Raw genomic sequence first — 24,232 nt, 5'->3', positions numbered from 1 at the left:
AAAACGTGTGAACGAACCGATTTCCCCGTCGAAAAGCAGTTTGAAGTCTGTCAATTTAAATTTGAGTTTAACGAGCCGGTTCGAGGCAAACAGAAAAAAAGTGTAAGGATGTGCGTAAATATAGAGTAATGTTTGTTTGTTCTTTCATGATGTTGTGAAAGGGTTGACAGTTCATTCATGGCTGTTCGGTGAACTATTTTTTAATTTGCTGTTACAATTTTCGCCTTAAGAATTTGGTTAAAGAATGAATGAATTGAAGAAAAAAAACTATTGAGAAGGTTTAGAAGATTCTTTAAAAAAAACTTAAAGCTCAAAGCATTGCCACTATGAATATTTTGCATGAAACTACCACAAGTATCAGCACTACAATCATTTGCAAGTAAGCGGCCATCTTTTTGCTGCAAAATCTCCGGAATATCCTCCGATCGTGTGTTGGTAACTTGGTTGGTAGTCTGAACTTCATTCAATCTGTAAACGGCTGCAGCGATTGCTCCTTGGACTTTTTGTAGAATCTCCACCCAAACTCAATCAGAAACAGAAACATCCCCGATGAGAACCCGATCAAAAGCACGTAATAAGAGCCAGCCATGTCGTCATTGTTGACCGTGTGATTTTCCACGTCCGTGTTCTTACGTGCCTTGGAACACTTGTCCTCCGAGGGCATGTAATTGCTGAGCCACTTGTGGATAAACCCAAACTGATGCATCTTCGTAATCTCCGCGTTGATGACATCCAAATACGGACTAGCCTTGGGAAGAGCCAGCGCTATTTGTTCGTCCAAAAACTCGTCCAAACTCAGCGTAAAATCACACCGATCATTCTTCAGGAACTCCCTCTTCAGCAGGTACTTTAGGTTGGTCCTCCAGTCGATGTGCACGTGGTGGCCGTTCCGAATCGACTGCACCATCGAATCCGATTCGTCCGAAATAAATGTAGCTCCATGCGAAAGCTTGAGATACTTGGCGTCATCGGTTTCCCTCAGAAACTGCTCCAAAAACGTTCCCTTGCGGATGCTCCAAGTTATTCCCTCGTTGTTGCGAACCAGCTGCGAAATTGTCGTGATGGGAACAGCGATCTTGGGGAAGGTTAGAAAGGCAACCAGATTTCCGCAGTAGGTGGTGACGATAACGAGGACCACTGGAAGAATAACATAATTTAGAATAAAGTTTATCCAAGGATAACTGGTTCTTACCCAACCACCATGTTCCAATAATAATTCGACCACTGTCGGCATACGGTAGGTAGAGTCCACCTAGAAACATGACAAAAAATGGTGTAAAAACCACATAAGTTCATGGTTTGTGTCCCATGGAATAACTTTGTCGAAGAGTGCGAAGAGAATCTCTGAAGAATTTTTCTAGAATTTATAGAATTAATATAAACGTTAAAATTCTGACAATACAAAAAGCGATATACATTCTATAACACTCTTCAAAGTTGACGACTTCTTCGCAAACAGCAAATAATTTGCTTCTATATTTCATGATGCCTTATGACCATAATTATTTAATTCAAGTTTTTGTCGTCTCTTCCCCACCCCCCTCCTTTTTCAAATTACCTTAAAAATCGGGGACAAAAATAACTATTGCTAAAACAATTGTTTTTATTAAAAATATATCGATTGAAAACTTTTTAGAAAACCTTGTATTACGTTTATATATGGGTAATTCTCTATCAACTCACACGAAATCGGGAAAAGTTGCCCCGACCCCTCTTCGATTTGCGTGAAACTTTGTCCTAAGGGGTAACTTTTGTCCCTGATCACGAATCCGATGTGTAACGAAAAATGGGAGAATTTTTAAAACTTTTTTAGTGTTTTTTTCGATGAAAAATACGTTTTTTCGGAATTCTGAGTACGCCATCAAATCGGGCGTCTAATTTTACATAAAAATCCCTTTGACACCAAATTTCTATCTCATCACCGTTTCAGGCGGCAAATTATTGAAAAATACCTCTTTTTTCGCATTTCAAAAATTGAAGGGGTCGTACCGCCCCTCCGTCACGAGATATCAAAAAACTAACTTAATCCACCTATGTGGTTGTTGCCTTCCTCACTTTTTACCAACATTTGGTGATGTGATGGGTTTGAACACAAATTCTATATATCTTCTATATATATATATATATATATACAAAATTTCGACGGTTTTGTTCGAACGCGAATCAATTCAACACGGAACGTTCGATCGAGGTGCTCTTTGTTGCGATGGGTTCGTATGGTAAGTTCGTTAGTCCAAGGAAGGTTCTTACGCCAAAAAGTTACAACTTTGGCCACTCTGGAACCGATTCCGGAAAATTTGCAGATTGTATGGGATAGGTTAAAATCAAGTTTTGTTCACAGGAGGCTGAATAAGCAAAAAAGTCAAAAACTTCAACAAACGAAAAAAGGCAGAACGAACTTTGTCAGGTAAGATTTGTTTCTCAATAAAGAAATAGTTAAATGTCACTTAAGCGGTCATAACTTGATACTCAGCGTTGTCAGATCTTCAATGTTTTGGACTCATTAGAAAGGTCTTTCGATTACCTTCCCAACGATGGGTTGGATGATGGATCCGGACATAGTTTACATACATTTAAGTGAGATCCGGCATCAAAAAAGTACATAAATATCACTTAAGTGGTCATAACTTGAGACAGGGTTGCCAGATCTTCAATGTATTGGACTCGTTGGAAAGGTCTTTTGATAACCTAACCAACGATGGGTCGGGTGATGGGTCTGGATATAGTTTACATGCATTTATGTGAGATCCGATTCGCAACTCTGACACTTTTTTATACGTAACTTTTGAACTACTTATCGGATCTTCAAACAATTCAATAGTGCAGTATGAGGCACCAAACTGGATCGAATGCAACTTATTTGACTCAAATCGGATCAGCCAGTGCCGAGAAAACTTGGCAAGAATTTTGAGCACCAAGGGGAATACGCACACACATACACACACACACACACAGACATTTGTTTAGTTTTCGATTCTGAGTCGATAGGTATACATGAATATAGGTTTACGAGCTGTTTTTCAAAAGTTCATTTTTCGAGCAGGATTATAGCCTTACCTCAGTGAGAAAGGCAAAACGGACCTCGGATTCGTGATCAGGAATAAAAGTTACCCCTTAGGACAAAGTTTCACGCAAATCGAAGAGGGGTCGGGGCAACTGCTGTGTGAGTTGGCGGAGAATTACCCATATGCAATTTTCACCAAACAACGGCTTTTTCATAATTTTTGACAACATATCGAAAAAAGACATAAAACCCTAGATTTTTTACTTGACATAGATGATTTTTTTTCAAAAATTCTTCAAAATGTGGCAAACTGTTGACAAAATGTTATTTTTATTTTAGAATGATAACTCTTTTTTCCTGATCCATGTTATTCATATTTTAAATTTTTTAACTAATTTATAAATATGCATATAAAAGGAAACAGAAAAGTTTAATTTTCACACTGAGCTTTTTTCAACAACAAGCGGAAAAAGATTTTAATAATTGTTTTTTCAATTGGTAGAGTATGAATCCCTATGATCAAAGAAGACATTTTTCATCGCCCATTCACAATAGTTACTGTCATTAAGGGTGACATTTTGTTTTATTCTTTATTTTGTTTTACGAACCAAAAAAGACAAGTTTGGAGTGATTGAAATGTATTTCGAGTTTTTGTAAATATTCGTTGTACCGCAAGATTTAGTCTGGTCTGGATTTAGTCCTACCCGAATTTGAACCACTCTATTGGACACAATTGAAAAATCTTTTCTTTTCTTTTTTAACCTTTTTATTTGAAATTATAACATTTATCATATCTTGGAAACGGTGCATTTTAACGAATAATTTTCAAAAAACATTTCGATTGCAAATTTGAGTTTCTTTAAAAAATAAAATGATGAACATTTTCAATATTATTAAAAATTTAAAATTTTAAATGATTAAAATATCTATAAAAATGAGGCCGTACTTGTCTTCGTATACTTTGGTCCCAAACATACCCAAAAAAAAATGCGGTTTAGTCTCATTTCATAAAATTGGTCAAATTCGTAAAAAATGCTCAATTTATTAGAAAAAAAAGTCCCACATTCAAAAAATGATTTTAAGAGCCGAAAGAGATTTTTCCAAATTGATAAATCGAATAATCGCTGTTATGAAAACAAAACGTAATAAAGACCAAGGTTGTTAACGATAAAATTGTCGAGGCTCGATAACGATAGTTCTATCGTTATCGTTATTCCGATAATTCTATCGGCGATAATTTTATCGACGATAAAGAACGATAACTCATTTTTAATATATTTCTAAAATTGACTAAAACGAACCAAATTATGTTGAATTTTCAAGCTTCATCTAAGTATTTTTTTGATTATATGGTAAGTTTCAAAGTATGATTACTTTAAAAAAATACAAAATACCGTATTTTTTGAACGTACTCAAAAATTTGCAGTATGGGTATCAAACGATTCGAAATTTTGCATGCATTTTCACTGTTTTTAAAGTTTTTTGAATGAAACACCCAAATTTTCACAAAATACGGTATTTTCTCGAAAATACTCATATTTTTATAATTCGCAACATGGGTATCAAATCATTAGAAATTTTGCATGTATTTCAACTGTTTCAGGGATTTTTGAATAAAATAATAAATTTTTCACAAAATACCGTATTTCTCGAAAATACTTAAATTTTTATAATTCGCAACATGGGTATCAAATGATTTGAAATTTTGCATGTATTTTAACTGTTTCAGTGATTATTGAATGAAATATTAAAATTTTCAAAAAATGTAATATTTTCTCAAAATACTTAAAAAATTATATAATAATAAAATTTTGCATGTATCTTAACTATTTTTAAGAATTTTCTATGATATACTCAAATTTCACAAAATACCGCATTTTCTCGAAAATACTCAAATTTTCATAATTTGCAATACGGGTACCGTCAACTGGGACGAATCGGAACACATGGGGCGAATTGGGACAGCAGATTTAACCATGTAGGAGCACAATATTTTGATGGTGTCGGTTAGCACAGACTCAGACCATTAAATGCTCTAAACACTGCTGTTCCTACTCAGACTGTAGTCCCTATTTGCCCCACATGACGGTATCAAACAATGTGAAATTTCACCAAAATTTCCATTGCTTTAGAATTTTTTGAAAGAAAAAAATATTTTTTTTACAAAATATCAACCCATATTGCGAATTATAAACATTTGAGTATTTTAAGAAAATGCGGTATTTGTGAAAATTTTAGTTTTTTCATTCAAAAAACTCTAAAACAGTAAAAGTGCAGGAAACATTTTCAATCGTTAGATACCTTTATTGCAAATTATAAAAATTTGAGTACTTTAAAAAAATACGGTATCTTGAAAAATTTAACATGATATGAGTTATCGTCCGTTATCGGCAGTAGGGTTGTCGCCGTTAAGATTATCGCCGATAATTCTATCGATTAAAAATCTTGATAAAGACTCGGTCCTAACCAGGTCCCAGTATTGAAAAGGACCTAATAAAAATAATTTTAAGAAAAAAAACCTTGATAAAGTCGCATTGATCAAATTATCAACTGTTTTTAAAAAATATGTACATGTCAATTGTTCATGTCAATTGACGTTAAACAAAAACTTATGCGTTTAAAATAATTTTAAGAAAAAAAACCTTGATAAAGTCGCATTGATCAAATTATCAACTGTTTTTAAAAAATATGTACATGTCAATTGTTCATGTCAATTGTTCGCAAACAAAAACTTATGCGTTTAAAGAAAAAAAATGTTGAAAAAATCATAGCTTGAATTTAAATAAACTTTTAATCAATTCGAAAGTTGTCATTTAATTAAATCTCTCCTAATTTCAGTAATTGTCTCAATTTTTTCAACAAATTCTACTTGTCTAGTTCAAAATTTATTTCATTATTTTAAAATGTTATTCCAAGGAGCTTAAGCCTTTATTATATGGAAGTTGTTTAAAAGAAAGTACTTTGGAATATTATGCTTGTTTAATTTTCTCAATAAAATATATTTTGCAGAATATTATTATGTTATTTGTTAAATTTCTCTGTTATTGTAACTGTTCAGTTTTATTCAAAATCGAAACTGTTTAAACGTACACGACGTTTGTCTCGGGATCATTCAATATATTTATTTAGTTTAATTTACTTATTGGGAAATCAAACATAAAAACTTGAAGTTAAATTTGCATTGGCCAAATTCAAATATTTAAAAGCTGTTTAAAACTGAAATTGAGATTTAAATATTTATATTTTTGACTTTTGATTTATGGAAAATTTTATACTGGACTAAAATATTTAAAAAATTCTCAAATAATTTGTATAAATGAAAATTAAAAAAGTTTTGAAAATATTTCAAGAATTATGTTTATATAATGGTCTGATCCGAAGAATATTTTACATATTTTGAAAGCTTGTTATCAAAATTATGTCATGATTGCGCTATGTATTTTTTAAACGATTGTTAAAGATATTTGAGTAGTATGACCATAAATGCAAATAATAAATTTCACCTAAATTTCAAAACATGAGTTCGATCTCACCTTGCTGCAGCAGCGCCCCATACAGATACCAGAAGCAGTTGTTCAGTTTGCCCAGCCCCAGCTTGTTGGACTTGCCGTGGTGCTCGTAGAACGGGCTAACGCGGTTCACCACGTACAGTAGAGGGGCCATCATCAGTATCGTCAACCCGAGGCACATCCAAGTCTAAACGAATATATTTAAAATGCGTTTGCATTTGAAAAAATAGAAAGAAAGTTTGCGATCCAAATTTAGTCCCACAAATTAAGGTTCGAGTGAGTGAGTGAGTGAAAAAGATGATTAATTACATCAACTGTGAACGGCGACAGAAACAGAAAGACGCGGCTCAGCTCCCTGAAAAATGTTTTCGGAAAAAGGGGGGCAAGTTAACATTTATGATTTGAAGATGGGGTTAGAAGTGTATACTTTGGTCTCGACACGATGAAGCTGTACGTCTGGATGCTGATTGGCACCGTAAAGTTGATGAACTTTTTCTGCTTTTCGCTGACCGTTGCTCCGACCGCGGCGAGCAGAATTTTGTTGTCGATTAGGGACTTCATGATCTCGGACGGGATGTCCGTGGTGACCGTGTGGATTTCTCTGATGGACTGGAAGCAAAAAATATGTTTTTTTTTTTACAATTTTTGGTAACAAAATTAATGATTACCGTATTGTTTCCGTCCTCGGTAAGATTTCCAACGTACTCAATGTTGGTTTGAGCGACTATGACGGTGTAGGTAAAGTTCAGCTTTCGGGACAACTCTTCCAGGATGTCCATCACGACGCCCCCCGATAGGGTGGGATGGCCACTTTCGTTAAAGGACACAAATTGCCATGGAGGGTTCTGAAACATTAAAAGGTAGCATTTTTCGATGGGGTTTGGTTCAAGGAGTTGTTATCACACACATGGTAGGTGTAAAAGTTCAGGTGAATTCCTCGAAATCCATGCGAGATGTGTGGAAACAGAAAGTCGGCCATCACAAACCCGTCCTGTGGTGTCCAGTAGCCGACATCCAGCATCTCAACCTGCTTTCGCCGTCCCACCGCAGTTCCGGATAACACATCGTCTGCAATAAACAAAGTATTATTTAAATAGTTTCAGTTAAAATTCTCAAAAAGTCTAACATACCCGCGGGTAATTGATAGGTGTATCCCCAGGTTTCTCCAGATTGTACTTTCCACATCGAGCACTCGTTGCAGGTATCTTTTCCAACACGTTCCTCCTAAAGTAGATCAAAAATAACTTCAAGAACCAATACTCAACACAAAAGCCACCTTTATGATCTGCAGGATATCATTCTTCCGCTCCACCTTGGTCATCCGAATGACCTCCCACTCCTCATCAGCAATCTGCCCGTAAACAGCCTTCTCCTCCCTTATCAGCTTAGACAGTCCCTTTACCAGTGCATTCACCAGATTCTCAATGTAGCACAGCGTCTGGGACTCGCAGGATGCCGCAGTCTTTCTCATGTTGTACACGAACGCAATGTTGTCCCCCTCGGAGATGATCGAGTGCACGGACGAGATGTTGTTCTGCTCCGCCGTCGTATCCGATATCACGTACAGCCACTGGGCCAACGGGTTGACCATCTTCAGCTCCTTGGCGATGTCCATCACCAGTTCCATCGTCGTTGCGGTTACAATCGCTATAAAGTTGGTACCAATGTAGCGGGTCGGTAGACCGAGCAGTACCTTCCGGACGGCTTTGCGTTTCTCCCACATGTGGGTGTGGCTCTCGATGCGGAACAGGGACAGCGATAGTGGGAGAACATCCTCCGATTCCTTGGACAGGGCTAGGACGGAGCGGGCGACGATGTCGCGGTCTCGTAGAAGAAGGGACACAGATTAGCTTGTGAAATTCGTTCAATATGATAAAATACCTACCAAAACTGTCATCGTACAGCAATATGGCAGACTTCCAGCTGAAGGCCTTCATCGTTTTCATGTCCATGATCACTTGGGGCAGCTCTTCAAAGATGCCACTGGCGGGAATTGATTTGGGGATCTGTAAAAGAGAGTAGTCGTTGAGATATTTCCTTTTCTAGTAAAAAAGTGGATCTTTGTATTCGATAAAAAAGGATCCAGAGTTACAAAATGTGTACATCAATTTGCAAGTTTGAAGCTTATCAAAGCTCTTAAAACGGTTGTTTTTATTCAAAATTAGTTGTAAAATATTAAACTAAATTGCAATATTTTTACCTAAACAAAAACTCACTGTGGAACACAAAGATGTTTTTTTATTTTTTTTTAATGTTTGGTTAACTTATATATTATATTACATTTACTAAGCTTTTCAGGAGACTTTACGCAAACGTTCAATTGATCGGTTTAGTTTTTCAAACATGTAGATTCCTTAAGCATAGTTGAAAATGCCTTGCTCACTAGCTTGCACAAGGTGGGGCAACTGCCTCACCAATGCACAGTGGTCCGAAACCGAAATCTAGCGTGACAATATTGATAGCGGCCACACGTTAAGATTTAGAGCTTTGGTATCTTCGGGACAAATGATCAGAGTTAATAGGGGCATCTTTTGGTATGGTGGGCATTAGGGTGGTCCAAATTTTAGGGTGGTTCAGAATTTTTATTTTGACGAGATGACGAGATAGCGCTTTGGTGTCTTCAGAAAAATTTTAGAGAACACCATTTTGAGCAACTTTGCTCAAGAGCACAAAGCTCTATCTTCAAACGGGAAGTTTCTAGAGCCATTTTTGTAATTTAGGTTGAAGTGTTTATGAAAAAATGAGTTTTTTGAATTTATCAACTCAGGCTTGTGTCGTAGCGAGTTGATGTCTTCTAGACATTTGTAGAACTTATCAAAACACACATTTATCTTTCAAGAGAGCAAAAATCGGACCTTCAAAACGAAAGTTATAGCCAAAATACGACGAAAAAGACGCCATTATGAAATGTGAATAACTCGAAAAGGTGGTGGAGTTTGACCTTGCTCTTAAAAGCATCTGAAAGTACACATTATAGAGTACATTTGCTGAAAATATCTCGGGGTTCTTTTTTGTTTAACTTATTTAATCTCAATTTGAAAATGAGCATTTTTTAATCGTTTTTTGCCCATAACTTTTGATAGAATTGACCAAAATTCATTTTTCAAGAATAAAAATGTTCATTTTGACAAGCTGTACAATTGTCTAGAAGGGCTCAAAAATGTACAAAATGATCTAGTGGTCGTAAAAGAAGTGTATGGCGATTGTTCACGATCCATACAAAAAAGATTTTTTTTTGTATGGACAATTGTCCACGAGGGGGGGGGGGATTTAGATTTCCAAAAAAGTGTCCACGTGGTTTGTGGATGGTCCTTTAACATCTTTTCGATGTAAGATTAGGTTTATTTTAATGTAAACCGATAAAATTTTCATTGGTATTCCTTTACATTGAGCGAAACTACATCAAAAATAACTTACTTTCTCAATTAATTAGATGTACATAACTTGAGCATCAAAATTGATCGATTTTTACACAGTCATTGGCCGAAACATTCATTGTTTGAACTTCTGTCTAAATTTTCTCACCCACGTCCAAACAGCTACTCTTTTCCGATTCTCTTTTGTGTTCAAACATAAACCCAAGTTCACGTTTAGTTTCAAACTTTGGTGACTTTGGGTGACTTTGAACTCTGGTGACAGCAATTGTATGGTTTGCACGGGTTTCTCGGCTAAACACATTTTGTTGTCTGAAAAATGACATGGATTTTAATAAAATAACTTGTCGAAGAAAAATCAAAGCTCGTGTATTGCTTAAACCTTTTGTTTAAAACAAATGTTTAAACACGGGATCAAACAATTGTTCGGCGAACCCGACGAACCCTGTTTCAAACAGAACAGTGTTCAAGGTCAAACATGAATGAAGGTTCAAAAGCAAACCGAGTTTGCCAGCAAACTCGTTGCCAGTGTTCGATTTCAATGACTGATTTTACATGTGATAAAAAATGTTGTTTACGCTCTACAGCCCCCTCTAGGCGGACTAAGATCTAAGAATTTACCTTTTTCAGATCATTTAAGAGCAGAGCATTTCTCTACTAAATCGGTCTTTTTTTAATTTTTGTATTTTTAATCCGGCTGAAGAAGCCATTTTGTATCATTAGTTTGTCTATATAATTATGCAAAAATGATGTTTGAAAATTCAAAATCTGTATCTTTTCAAGAATTTTTTGATTGATTAGGTTCACATTCCATAATCTTTACATTCAATATTACGCCATTTAAAAATGTTAGTCTTTATTTATTTTTTTTGAGAAAAGCACAATATAGAGAATATTCACAGCTTTTCAAAAATATGTTTTTTCAAAAGTAGGCAAACATGTGCACTAACTTTAAAATATAAAATACTACGACTATTTTCAACTAAGCTACTTAAAATGGCTTTAGCTTGAAAACGGTGCACTTTACCAAAGAGTTCAATTAGTTGGGTGGTGACGCGCGGTCAATTATGTGGCATTGTGTGTGAAAAGAAAAGAATTTTATTTCGTGTTTCATCCTGGTTGGCTTGCCCACAAGCAGAAGAAAATCAGTTCAATTAGTTGGGTGGTGACGCGCGGTCAATTATGTGGCATTGTGTGTGAAAAGAAAAGAATTTTATTTCGTGTTTCATCCTGATTGGCTTGCCCACAAGCAGAAGAAAATCAGTTCAATTAGTTGGGTGGTGACGCGCGGTCAATTATGTGGCATTGTGTGTGAAAAGAAAAGAATTTTATTTCGTGTTTCATCCTGATTGGCTTGCCCACAAGCAGAAGAAAATCAGTTCAATTAGTTGGGTGGTGACGCGCGGTCAACTATGTGGCATTGTGTGTGAAAAGAAAAGAATTTTATTTCGTGTTTCATCCTGATTGGCTTGCCCACAAGCAGAAGAAAATCAGTTCAATTAGTTGGGTGGTGACGCGCGGTCAACTATGTGGCATTGTGTGTGAAAAGAAAAGAATTTTATTTCGTGTTTCATCCTGATTGGCTTGCCCACAAGCAGAAGAAAATCAGTTCAATTAGTTGGGTGGTGACGCGCGGTCAATTATGTGGCATTGTGTGTGAAAAGAAAAGAATTTTATTTCGTGTTTCATCCTAGTTGGCTTGCCCACAAGCAGAAGAAAATCAGTTCAATTAGTTGGGTGGTGACGCGCGGTCAACTATGTGGCATTGTGTGTGAAAAGAAAAGAATTTTATTTCGTGTTTCATCCTAGTTGGCTTGCCCACAAGCAGAAGAAAATCAGTTCAATTAGTTGGGTGGTGACGCGCGGTCAACTATGTGGCATTGTGTGTGAAAAGAAAAGAATTTTATTTCGTGTTTCATCCTGATTGGCTTGCCCACAAGCAGAAGAAAATCAGTTCAATTAGTTGGGTGGTGACGCGCGGTCAACTATGTGGCATTGTGTGTGAAAAGAAAAGAATTTTATTTCGTGTTTCATCCTGATTGGCTTGCCCACAAGCAGAAGAAAATCAGTTCAATTAGTTGGGTGGTGACGCGCGGTCAACTATGTGGCATTGTGTGTGAAAAGAAAAGAATTTTATTTCGTGTTTCATCCTGATTGGCTTGCCCACAAGCAGAAGAAAATCAGTTCAATAAGTTGGGTGGTGACGCGCGGTCAATTATGTGGCATTGTGTGTGAAAAGAAAAGAATTTTATTTCGTGTTTCATCCTAGTTGGCTTGCCCACAAGCAGAAGAAAATCAGTTCAATTAGTTGGGTGGTGACGCGCGGTCAACTATGTGGCATTGTGTGTGAAAAGAAAAGAATTTTATTTCGTGTTTCATCCTAGTTGGCTTGCCCACAAGCAGAAGAAAATCAGTTCAATTAGTTGGGTGGTGACGCGCGGTCAACTATGTGGCATTGTGTGTGAAAAGAAAAGAATTTTATTTCGTGTTTCATCCTGATTGGCTTGCCCACAAGCAGAAGAAAATCAGTTCAATTAGTTGGGTGGTGACGCGCGGTCAACTATGTGGCATTGTGTGTGAAAAGAAAAGAATTTTATTTCGTGTTTCATCCTGATTGGCTTGCTCAAGTCCTTCCTATATCATCGTTGATCGGGAGGCACGACGTCGTGTGAATTGTTGCATTAAAATAAGTTTAAGTATTACTGTAAATGACTGTAAAAAAGTCCTTCCTATATCATCAATGTCGTCTGGGTAATCGTGATGAAAAATTACATTTATTCAGTATTTAAATACCTGTGCGCGAGTGTTTTGGTGTGCTAATTAGAAAGACCTTCCCATAGCATCGTTGCTCGGAAGGCTCGCCGACGGGTTTGTTATGAAAGTCCTCCCCATAGCATCGTAGCTCGGGAGGCATCGAAAAACCAATACCTTATCCTACTAACCCAAAAAAATAATAATCACGTGATGCTTGAAGGAGACGCTGTGGATTCAACGGTCTCAAGCGGTATCAACAAGTATATAGCGAAAAACTATGTGCTTGATGAGTCTGCAACTTCAACTATCGGACTAACATTCCTCCCTTTCGTTGAACTGCAGGCTTCTTGGGAGGGCGCCGGTATTGACTAATAAAGTCGGGGTCTTCAGGGGTTAAACAGTGAACGGATGGTTGGCTCCCACTGATCATTTTTGATTCATTGTTTAACTTCAGCTGATCTGTCAATAACGGAGTAGCAGCTCATTGGCAGTCAACCATGCTCATGCTCATGCTCAAAACGGTGCACTTTATCAATATTTCAATAAAGTACTATTTGATTGCAAATTTGCATTGATTTTACACCAAAAAATGAAGTTGAAAAATTTTTGCGACCAATATTTCGATTCTTATAATAAAATCAGTATTGATTCAAAAAATCATAACTCGGTCAAAGATTTTTTGCCCGTTCTGGAAATTTCTCGAAAGTTGGCATTTGATGTCCACTTAAACATATAAAAATTGGTGTTTTTTGCAAATTAATTATAGTGACAAAAAGTCAAATTAAAAATCAAACATTTATTTTACCGTGTATCTTTTTTTTTGTATTCCTTATCCGTATTTACAACTTTACCGAAGACACCAAATCGATCAAAAATTCCTTCATAAGATACAGTTTTTTGAATTTTCAAATATCATTCTTGTATTTTCAAATATCATTTTGTATGAACAAACTTATGATGCAAAATAGCTTCTTTGGGCATACCGAATGCACCAAAAAAGTTTCAGCCGGATTAAAAAATACAAAAAAATCGAATGACCGAAATCACAGAGAATTGCTCAGCATTGGTAAGAAGAACTCTCAAAATTGACATTCAATACACTCACTTTCTTATTTTCTATTTATTTGAAAAAAACCCGTCTTAAAAATTTACCTCAGTAAAGGAAAATAAGCATTAGGTGTAAACGAGTGAAACTTATATCGTTAAACTTGCCATACATTATTATTTATTGAGTAGAGCGGTTTCATTTGAGTTTTTTTATATTTTCTTCAAAAATTATTATTTTCCACAATTTTTTATTATGAAATGTGTTATTAATTTATACATGGTTATCAAAATCTTGTTCAATTTCTGGTCAAATGATATTTTTATATCTTGATTTATGTGCGGTTACAAATATAGGCTTGAAAAGGAGAAGCCCATTTTTGTCTAAAGAACTCTAAAAACCATTGAATAGACTTGCAATGAACTGAAACAATTTATAAATGTTTTCTCGCAATGACATTCATGAAAGCCTAATAAATTTTTTTTTAAATAATTTGTCCAAAAAAAAGTTTTTTCTCTTGTTTTTATTTTATTTAGGGGAGCAGCATCTAATTCCAGCGTGCCTCTAATGTTGGCAGGTAAAAACTTGGACATTCAATTAAAGCTAATTAAAAGCGTTTTCAACTGAAATCGAGGGATAAATAGCTCAATAAGAAGTGAGCAAGCAAGTTTATATCAAAAGTTTTGCAAATTTTGTTGTTTAAATAGTGAAAATCAGCAAATTGGATGGAATTAGGTGCGAGTGATTAACCTGCCAAAGATACGAGAATTTCCCCTATATCACCTGCGACCCAATTTTAGTCGAATTTGAATATTTGATTGCCTTTTAAATTTAAGGGGTTACAAACATGTAAATCGACAAAAAGTCAGAGGTTGGTGTAAGCAAACACTAAATTTTATTTAAAATATGTATTCAGGGCATTAAAATATACATTTTCATCATTATCAAAACAAATTTGAAGACATTTGGTTGTTTCATTGCCGACATATAGCAAATTGAAGTTAGCAGTTTCAAAAAACAGGTGCCACGATATCTCAACACTGCCTTGAACAAATCGGCTCAAAATTTTAGTGAAGACTCGTTAAACCGGTCCTGTGTGCATGACGAAGCCCGATTTACAAAAATCTTACCGTAATCTGGGGTGAATCGGGACTACAGTCTGAATAGGGACAGCAGTTTTTAGAGCACTTACAGCTTTTAAATTTGGAAATGGATGTACACATTTTGTTGGCCTGAGTCTGTTCTAACCGAAACCAACCAGAAAAATCAAAATATTGTGCTCCAACATTGTTAAAACTGCTGTCCCAATTCGCCCCATGTGTCCCGATTGACCCCAGTTAACGGTACTTAAAAAAAAAGATAATTTTGTTTTGTGTTTTTCATATAAAAAATCATCACGGGATTGACTCGAGACTCTTGAGACTCTTCACCCCGATTTTCAGCTTATTTGGTCCATCCCATCTCGAGATATCGTGGCACCCGTAAATCAACTTGGTGTTTCGAGAAAAACGCTCAGAAAGTTTGACAGTCCACTTTGCGCACGGCAAAATGTTGGCCATAAAATCGTCTCTAACTCAGTTTAATCATGTAAAATCTTCATGAAACTTTCTGGAGTGTTTGAAAATCATCTTTTTAGTGGATTCAATAAAGTGACTTTTCGGATAATCGAGTCTAAACTGTATTGACATCATCATTCGTAGGCGGCGTAGATAGCGAGCTGCACAGAAAAAAAAACATTGTACCGTCATCTGGGGCGAATCGGGACTACAGTTTGAATAGGGACAGTAGTTGTAAGAGCACTTAAAGGTTTTAAATTTGGAAATGGATGTACACATTTTGTTGGTCTGAGTCTGTTCTATCCGAAACCAGCCAGAAAAATCAAAATATTGTGCTCTAACGTGGTTAAAACTGCTGTCCCAATTCGCCCCATGTGTCCCAATTCGCCCCATGTGTCCCAATTCGCCCCAGTTGACGGTAATATTACATCTGGAAAGGGGTATATCTTTTATGTCAGAAAAAAAGGTGTAATTTTACCTCTGGAATGTGTATTTTTACCACTTTTCTGGTGTAATGTTACTTTTTCAGTCTAAATTGAGATAAAATTACATCTTAATAGAGGTAATATTCAACCTTCAAAAACTACAGCTTCCAAATTTACATTATTTTTTTCTGTGTGGGATGTATCCTGGACAAAGTTGCTTGCATTGGCATGCCTGTCAAATTCTTAGAAGAGAAAAAATATCAAGAAAATCCTGATCGTTAACCACTCTAATTTTCAACCAAGCCAAAATTGTCCCAATTTGCCTGCCTGAAGACACCAAAACCCAATGCACCATTTTCAGAAAATTTATTTAATTTTGCGACTTTAATCACTGAGCAATGTTTTTACATATTTGAATAGTATTTTTTGTATGATCGACATTCCTTTAATCTTTTCTATACATTTTAACCTTTCATTTATGAAGCCATATTTCAAAATGAAAAACAAAAGTTTGCCAAGAATCGATTTTTTACATTTTCCAAATATACTAATGTTTTGAAAATAAAAATAAATCTGCTCTGCATTTTAAACTACTTCTCAAACACTCACCATGATTGCATTATGTGATGGCAACCGTGGACAATCCGTGTCCGTAATTGCCATGATGACCAGATTTTCCTTCGCCGCATTTTTATACACGTCCCAGGTGTTTTCACAGTTGGACACCGAAAGCACTGCCGTAAAATCTACACCAGCAAAAATACCATTATTTTTCACAACCTCTAAGAATAATCACGTAACTGAACCTCTTCTCAGATTGATGCTGGTCCAGGAAAAGTATTTCACGATCAGACCACCATTCTTAAAGTTGTCTCGCAGGATTTGTTCAAAGGTGCGCTTGGTGTTTTCCAGCAGGGCCTCGTACTGGTTATCCAGGTATTCCCTGTCCAGGATAACCGCTGCCATTTTGATGAAATAATCCATTTAGTAACACGAAACAAGATAAATTTAAAAAAAAGGTCTTCACCAATCGAGGCATTAGCCGAAATCAGAGATGGAAAGTCATCCCCAAGGGATGGCTTAAAATTGCACAACACTAAAATCACCACTAGCACTTTCACCTGGAGCTTCATCTTCTTCCGGAACACGAAAAATAACTGTTAGTCCGAGCCTGCAGCGGAACCGGTATTTATACCAAACGCTTCCGTGCTTGGGGTGCAGGTGTTCCGTTGGTGTGACCTGAACCCGATGAAATAGTGATTGAAGGAATCAATGTTGCATACGAAAGGGCACCTATGCTGGAAGGCTGGGTCCTGGGCTAGGAAGGGGTGGATTGTGGTTGGGAGAAGTGATTAATTTTAAATTGGGCTTGGGGGAGGAGCAATGGGGAAGTGTAGTTTTGCAGCGAGTATTTTTGTTTTGGCTGGCATTTGGGAATTTTGGGTTGACGAGATCAGATATCGAGTTAAAAAGAAACATGGAATCATTATACAGATGTGTTTTGCAATTTTTTTAGATTATTATAGATTTGGAAAAATATACCATATTCTTAGCCATCACCATATAAAAATTACATTCATTTTCGAAAACACTATTTTGGCCCTGATGAAAAAAATGAATAACAGAAAAAAATATACACAAAAAGTTTCGGATAAATATGAATAACTGCAAATGGACAAAAGAAACAATTCGAGAAAATTAAGTAGAATTTTAACCATCATGTTGGGGTGGCATTTAAAATACTAAAAATAAAAAAGAAATACATAAACAATAGAACTATACCCTTTCTCAGCCTATTTCTATTATCGGTCTATCAGCACTTTAATCATGAATTACAGCTCAAATAAAATAATGTAAAACTTGTTTTTGCATGAAACTTCGATTTTTTTTTCCAAAAATCACTATTTTTTCAAAAATTCATAACTCGGCGGCAGATTTGTGGCCCATGTTTTTTTATGGCTCAAAAGTTGCGGATTTTTGTCCCCTAAAACATATCAAAAAATCTCAAAAATAAAAAAAAATACGTATTTTGGGAAATTGAGTTTTAGTGAAAAATAAGTTGATAAAAAAATCTGCATTTTTTTTCCATGTATCTATTTTTTTCTCAAAAATCATCAACAATACCTACAACTTTGCCCAAGACACCAAATTGATCAGAAAATTGACTCAAAAGTTACAGCTGTTTGAATATTTACATACCATTTGTGTATGGACCATATTTTTTAGAATTTTTCACAAAATATTGTATTTGGGTAATTCTCTACCAACTCACACGAAATCGGGAAAAGTTGCCCCGACCCCTCTTCGATTTGCGTGAAACTTTGTCCTAAGGGGTAACTTTTGTCCCTGATCACGAATCCGAGGTCCGTTTTTTGATATCTCGTGACGGAGGGGCGGTACGACCCCTTCCATTTTTGAACATGCGAAAAAAGAGGTGTTTTTCAACAATTTGCAGCCTGAAACGGTGATGAGATAGAAATTTGGTGTCAAAGGGACTTTTATGTAGACGCCCGATTTGATGGCGTACTCAGAATTCCGAAAAAACGTATTTTTAATTAAAAAAAAACACTTAAAAAGTTTTAAAAATTCTCCCATTTTCCGTTAATTTTTTTTGGAACACGTCATTTTATGGGAAATTTAATGTACTTTTCGAATCTACATTGACCTAGAAGGGTCATTTTTTCATTTAGAACAAAATTTTTCATTTTAAAATGTCGTGTTTTTCTAACTTTGCAGGGTTATTTTTTAGAGTGTAACAATGTTCTACAAAGTTGTAGAGCAGACAATTACAAAAATTTTATATATACATAAGGGGTTTGCTTATAAACATCACAAGTTATCGCGATTTTACGAAAAAAAGTTTTGAAAAAGTTACTTTTTGCGTTTCTCTTTGTTTCGTCGTCCGTGTCTGTCGCGGGTGACCATGAACGGCCATGATCGATGACGACCAACTTTTTTAAAACTTTTTTTCGTAAAATCGTGATAACTTGTGATGTTTATAAGCAAAACCCTTATGTATATATATTAAAATTTTGTAATTGTCTGCTCTACAACTTTGTAGAACATTGTTACACTCTAAAAAATAACCCTGCAAAGTTAGAAAAACACGAAATTTTAAAATGAAAAATTTTGTTCTAAATGAAAAATGACCCTTCTGGGACAATGTAGATTCGAAAAGTACATTAAATTTCCCATAAAATGACATGTTCCAAAATTTTTACAGTCGAGTAACGGAAAATGGGAGAATTTTTAAAACTTTTTAGTGTTTTTTCGATGGAAAATACGTTTTTCGGAATTCTGAGTACGCCATCAAATCGGGCGTCTAATTTTACATAAAAGTCCCTTTGACACCAAATTTCTATCTCATCACCGTTTCAGGCTGCAAATTATTGAAAAACACCTCTTTTTTCGCATGTGCAAAAATGGAAGGGGTCGTACCGCCCCTCCGTCACGAGATATCAAAAAACGGACCTCGGATTCGTGATCAGGGACAAAAGTTACCCCTTAGGACAAAGTTTCACGCAAATCGAAGAGGGGTCGGGGCAACTGCTGTGTGAGTTGGCGGAGAATTACCCATTTGAAATGTTAAAATTCTCGTTACATTGAAAAAAAATCCTTCAAGATTTTCCAATTTGTTTTTAATTGACTGCAAAATAATATTATTTTGAGGAAATAATTATCAGGTTTACATTGAAATTGGAGTTCAAGATACCATCAATTAAAAATTAGAAAAGCTCACTTTTCATAAATTGCAATACTTAAAGAAATAAATTTTTGTTATTCTTGCGAATGAGATATGGACATGATTTTACAGTTAAAAAGATGCAATTTTAAATTTTTTAGCCTTGCCAGATACCAATTAACCAAATTTCCAGTTTTTGCTATTTGGGTGTTTTTGAACCAACTTGAGTCAGGGGTATTAGAAACCCCCAGAAAACAAAAACTGAAAATTTGGTTTATTGGACCTTTTAAAAAAAACTCCAGATATGTTTTCGATACCATCCAAAAACCAATTAAATAATTCTAATATGGCCAACATTTCAAACTTCTCAACAAAAAAAAAAATGAACGAAAAGTCCCTTAATGTGTATGAAGGAATTAGTGTTCCACTGAGTGATAGAAGAAGCTATCATTTGATAATCACTGCACCAAAACTTCAGAGAATAAAGCGACTGTCACTCTAGCTTGTGAGATCTCTTCTTGGGTCTCGTGAGTCCCAGCGATTGCATTCTCTCTCTTCCACTCAGAGCCGTACCTAGGGTCCACGGCGCCCTTGGCGAAGCATCAATTTGGCGCCCCTCCAAATTTTTCATCATTTTGATATGTTTACTTAAATTTTCAGCGATTGCTTCAAAGAGTTTTAATAATATAATGGTAATTAATTGAATAAATATAACAGCTAAAAAATCCAACCACAATTTAATTCTTTGAAGAATATTCAAATTAATGTTTTATTATTTTTAAACCATTTCAATCGATTTATATCTTTCCAATACAGATAGGTTGTAACGAAAAGGTGCTTTAGGATTAATGTTGACTGAAAATAGCAGAGTGTTGTTTTATCGTTTTAAATAGAATTTGATCTGACCTAGCTTAAATTTCATTGTATCAGCATTTTCCTGCATTCCTGAAAAAAATAGTTTAACTGATTAGAAAATGGACTCCTTTTAAAACTTGTTTTTGGATGGATTCCTTTTGAAACTTTTTTTTTTTCAATTTATTTTTGAAAACAATATTTCTCTTCTCTGTGACTGTGTTTTTTGATTGATATAAAATTCCTAAAATTTGTTTTTTGAAAATTCATAGCTTCAAACAAAGGCAATTAGTTTTTATTTTTTTAACACATTGAAATTTTTTGTGTTTATTTTTCGACATCTAAAGTTTCTTAAAATTTTGTATAAAAACCATTACACTCAAATAGAGGGTGACGAGCGGGAATTCCCGGGAAATCGACCATTTTTGGACCTCTCGATTTCCGGGAAATTTGGTCGAAGCAAAATTATATAAACAAATAAAAAAAATTGAAAATTCGAAATTGTTCAGAACATTGGGTGTTCAATGTAAGATGTTCAAGTTCGAATGAACCAATGCTTCTCTTATTTTCTAATTCAGAAAGTGTAAACTTTAACTTATTAAAAGTTCCAATTACTATAATTGGGAAAACTTAAAATAATGTGGACCCCAAAATTAACCTTAAAGCATACTTAGCAGTTAGCCACAAGAAGAAAGTCTATTTTTTTATATTTTTAAAATATATCTCTTATATTTTTAAATTATATCTTAGAAAAAAAACTCTGGAAATCTTTGTAAAGTCCGCCAAATGTGAACATTCGGGTTTTCCGGATCACTATTAAAATATTAAAATTGTTGTTTTGAGTCGCTATTTATTATATTGTAAAAATCCCGATACTGGTAAATTATATATTAGCTATTTTGTTATTTCACAAAAATCTAATAACAAGTTCAATAATTAACAAGTTGTATTGCAGATTCAGAAAAAAATCAAGAAGTAGATCATAGTTCCCAAAAATAATGAGGCTACTAATTAACGTTTCATTAAATAAGCATGAATAAATCGTAACTGAATTCATTGAAAAGAAACACATTTATAACTTTTCTTTATACATTACTGGCACTATTGGCATAGTTATAAACACTACCAGGTCCCGGGAATTCCCAGGAAATTTCCAAATTCAACTCTCGATTCCCGGGAAATTGAAAATCTCGAGAATAGTCACCCTCTACACACAAAGCTTTTAGAACCGTTTGCACTGAAATTACACTGGATAGCCCAACACATGGAATCCATGAAATAAAAAAAAAATGTATGTGAAAGATAAGCAACTTTATGCATTCCATTAAAACATAACAAAACAAAAATTTTCAAGGAAAATGTTACTAACATTCTTCAAATTATTGACCCTAGAAGCAAAATTAAGTGGAACTTTGTGTTTTCCCAAAAAATATTGCTGTTTTTGGAGTTGGAATTTTGCTTTGGTTTAAATTCTAATGGGTCCGCGATAATGGTGTTTCTGCAAATCAAAATTATACAAGAAATTGTATAATATTTTACTTTTACGACTAAAAAGTTGGTGGACATGCCAATCTATGCAAATTTGTCGAAGACACTCAAATTTTACTTTTTCACTCTTGCTACAAGCAATTGAATACAAGCAGCAGAATATAATATATTTAGAGCAATTTATGTGCTCTTAAAAAACCAACATTTTTATGTTGAAAAAAAAATATTTTGCTAGAAATTTAACAAAAGTCAAAGCATTTTTTGTGTTAGAAATATTCAATTTAAACACTTCGGTATTTCGAAAACGTAGGCCAATCTCAACGCACAAGTTTGCATTTAAAACGATAAAAATATCTCAAATGCCATTTTCTTTAAACTTGAAATATCTTATTCTTTTTATTTCAGATTTTCAATAGAAATGTGTAAATTTCAATTAAATAGCTGATTATATAAAAAAAATACTTCAAAACATAAAAAAGCTTGATGGTTCCTGATGCTGGAAAAATGGTGAAATTTAAATTGAATTTTATATACTGTAGTTGGAATATAAAATCTCTAGCTATTTCAAAGAATTGTTATAAAACCCTGAAATTTTTGCCACTTGAGCGCCCCTTTGATAAATGAATTGAGAGAATTTAATTTTAAATTTAATTCTGGTACAATTATTGAAATAGTTGATTTTGGCGCCCCAAGTGTTATAAGTAATATTTGTAATATTCCGACCAAGATTATCGAGTTATTTTGTAGTCCTACTTTAAAATTTAGCGCCCCTTTTGTTCTGAATACCTTTCTAGGATTTTATAATAACATGACAAATTTGTACAATCATCGTTTTCGGCGCCCCTCAAGGGCTGGCGCCCTTGGCGGTCGCCAACTGCGCCAACCCCTAGGTACGGCGCTGCTTCCACTCCTCCCCTTTTTCCTCGACTATGCGCTCTCTACCTTTGAATCTCTCCGAAAACTGCAATAAAAGAACGCGAAGTTGGGTTTGTACCGGCTTTTGTGGTTAAACGCGGAAATGAGAGAGAATAGGAAAATGTCAAACGCGATCAAAAACGTGCAAGTTTTTGCAACTTCACGGATCTGAGAAAAAATTAAATAGAATTCAAAATAAAACATTTACCTAACTTTATTTGCAACATATTTTTTTCAAATTCAATTATGAAATTGCTAAATCATTGAGCGATTGCACGTCACACCATCAGGATCCCGATCAAAAATGCTCCGATTTTGCTTAAATTTGGCATGAGAGTTTCTTGGCCAAAATAAATAGACTTTTGTTTTTTTTTTTGTAATTCGATTATGGGGTCCTATTAGAAATTGGGCGGTGAAAAAATTGCGTTTTTGACGATTTTCACAAAAACCACATTTTTCATTTGATTGCTGAGGAAGCATCGGGACCAAAGAGTATGTTTTACGTAGCATATCAAAAAATGGTGATTATTAACAGGATTCTGCGACATGTTTCTTTTTCGTTTGACACTTTTTAATTTGTACCCCGTTGGTTTGTCAATGTCAAACTAAAAAGTGTCGAACTGGCACTTTTTACACGGGACTAACACTTACTATCAAATCAAACATTTGATAGTAAGTGTGAGGTCTGTGTAAATAAAGTGTGTCAAACTAACAAGTGACATTGTTCTTTTGACAACAGTAGGTGTCAAACCATCGGGGTTTCAATGTATCGGAATTCGGTACAATAATTGAATATAACGCACCTTGCGTCCCCAGTAAATGTATTGGCAACTCATTTTGATGGAAAAGCAAAACAAGACTATTTAAAAAAATCATATCACAGAATTAAAAACTTCAAAATATTTATGAAAATAGAAGTCTAATCAACTGAAAATAATTTGAAATACTTTTGAAATGCATTGATGTTCATGATACAGAGCATGTTATGGATCACAACAAAAACAATCTAGAAAATGCAAAAAACGAAAATGAAACATTTTATGACCAAGCCATGTTTAATTATAAATTACTCAAGTATACGAATTCAAGCCGAGCTCATCACTCAGACTGATTAAATGCGAATCGCCTTGAAATAGCACCAACAACGCATTACTCACTGTTATTTCGTATTATTGTCTCATTTTCAGCACTTGAGCCGCTGCATCAATAAATACTAGAATCTGCGCTCCATCCCACTTCGACGTTTCTCGTCCCGAGCTGAAAGTCAACCACAAATGCAACAATGGCGGGCCACTCGTCAGGCTTATCGCGCAGCAAGTCCTCGACCGGAAACATCCACAAGATCCGCGAGTTCGAGCTGGACAAGGTCACGCTGTCCGATGAGTTCGACATCCTGCAGATCGTCGGCGAGGGCTGGTTCGGCAAGATTCTGCTCGTGGAGCACCGGGCCACCGACACGGAGATGGTGCTGAAGCTGCTCCCGAAGCCGTTCGTGTCGCTGACGGACTTTTACAAGGAGTTTCACTTTAGCTTGAGCTTGGGCAATCACAAGAACATCGTTACGACGTACGATGTGGCGTTCGAGACGGCCGGGTTCTACGTGTTTACGCAGGAGTATGCGCCGCTCG

The 24,232-nt window shown here is 35.3% G+C and overlaps 2 protein-coding genes across 4 annotated transcripts in view; one reads left to right on the top strand and one right to left on the bottom strand.

Annotated features, from left to right (window-relative positions):
* LOC6041658 (serine/threonine-protein kinase meng-po) overlaps positions 1-24,232 on the top strand; it is a 45,526-nt gene that overhangs the window by 18,952 nt on the left and 2,342 nt on the right. For both annotated transcript variants that reach the window (XM_038254212.1, XM_038254213.1), the window contains one exon: positions 23,792-24,232. In XM_038254212.1, coding sequence (XP_038110140.1) covers positions 23,887-24,232 — 346 coding nt within the window. In that variant the 5' untranslated portion in view covers positions 23,792-23,886. The remainder of the gene's footprint in view (positions 1-23,791) is intronic.
* Positions 276-23,850, bottom strand: LOC6041657 (ionotropic receptor 93a). Of its 2 annotated transcripts, XM_001850832.2 has the most exons (13): positions 16,695-16,812; positions 16,474-16,626; positions 16,277-16,413; positions 8,399-8,519; positions 7,790-8,337; positions 7,644-7,737; positions 7,421-7,581; positions 7,182-7,358; positions 6,941-7,122; positions 6,823-6,868; positions 6,538-6,700; positions 1,193-1,252; positions 276-1,137 (listed from the first exon to the last, which is right to left on the bottom strand). In XM_001850832.2, the coding sequence occupies exons 1-13, from the start codon at positions 16,798-16,800 to the stop codon at positions 464-466; spliced, it is 2,622 nt and encodes an 873-aa protein (XP_001850884.2). In that variant the 5' UTR covers positions 16,801-16,812; the 3' UTR covers positions 276-463. The 2 variants fall into 2 exon arrangements, with proteins under 2 accessions (XP_001850884.2, XP_038110139.1); XM_038254211.1 differs by lacking the exons at positions 16,277-16,413; positions 16,474-16,626; positions 16,695-16,812 and adding an exon at positions 23,762-23,850.

This window comes from Culex quinquefasciatus, chromosome 2 (genome assembly GCF_015732765.1).
Source record: "Culex quinquefasciatus strain JHB chromosome 2, VPISU_Cqui_1.0_pri_paternal, whole genome shotgun sequence".
Lineage (NCBI taxonomy): Eukaryota > Metazoa > Arthropoda > Insecta > Diptera > Culicidae > Culex > Culex quinquefasciatus.
The sequence above is the reverse complement of the archived record's forward strand: the minus strand, read 5'-3'. Positions and strand labels throughout refer to the sequence as shown.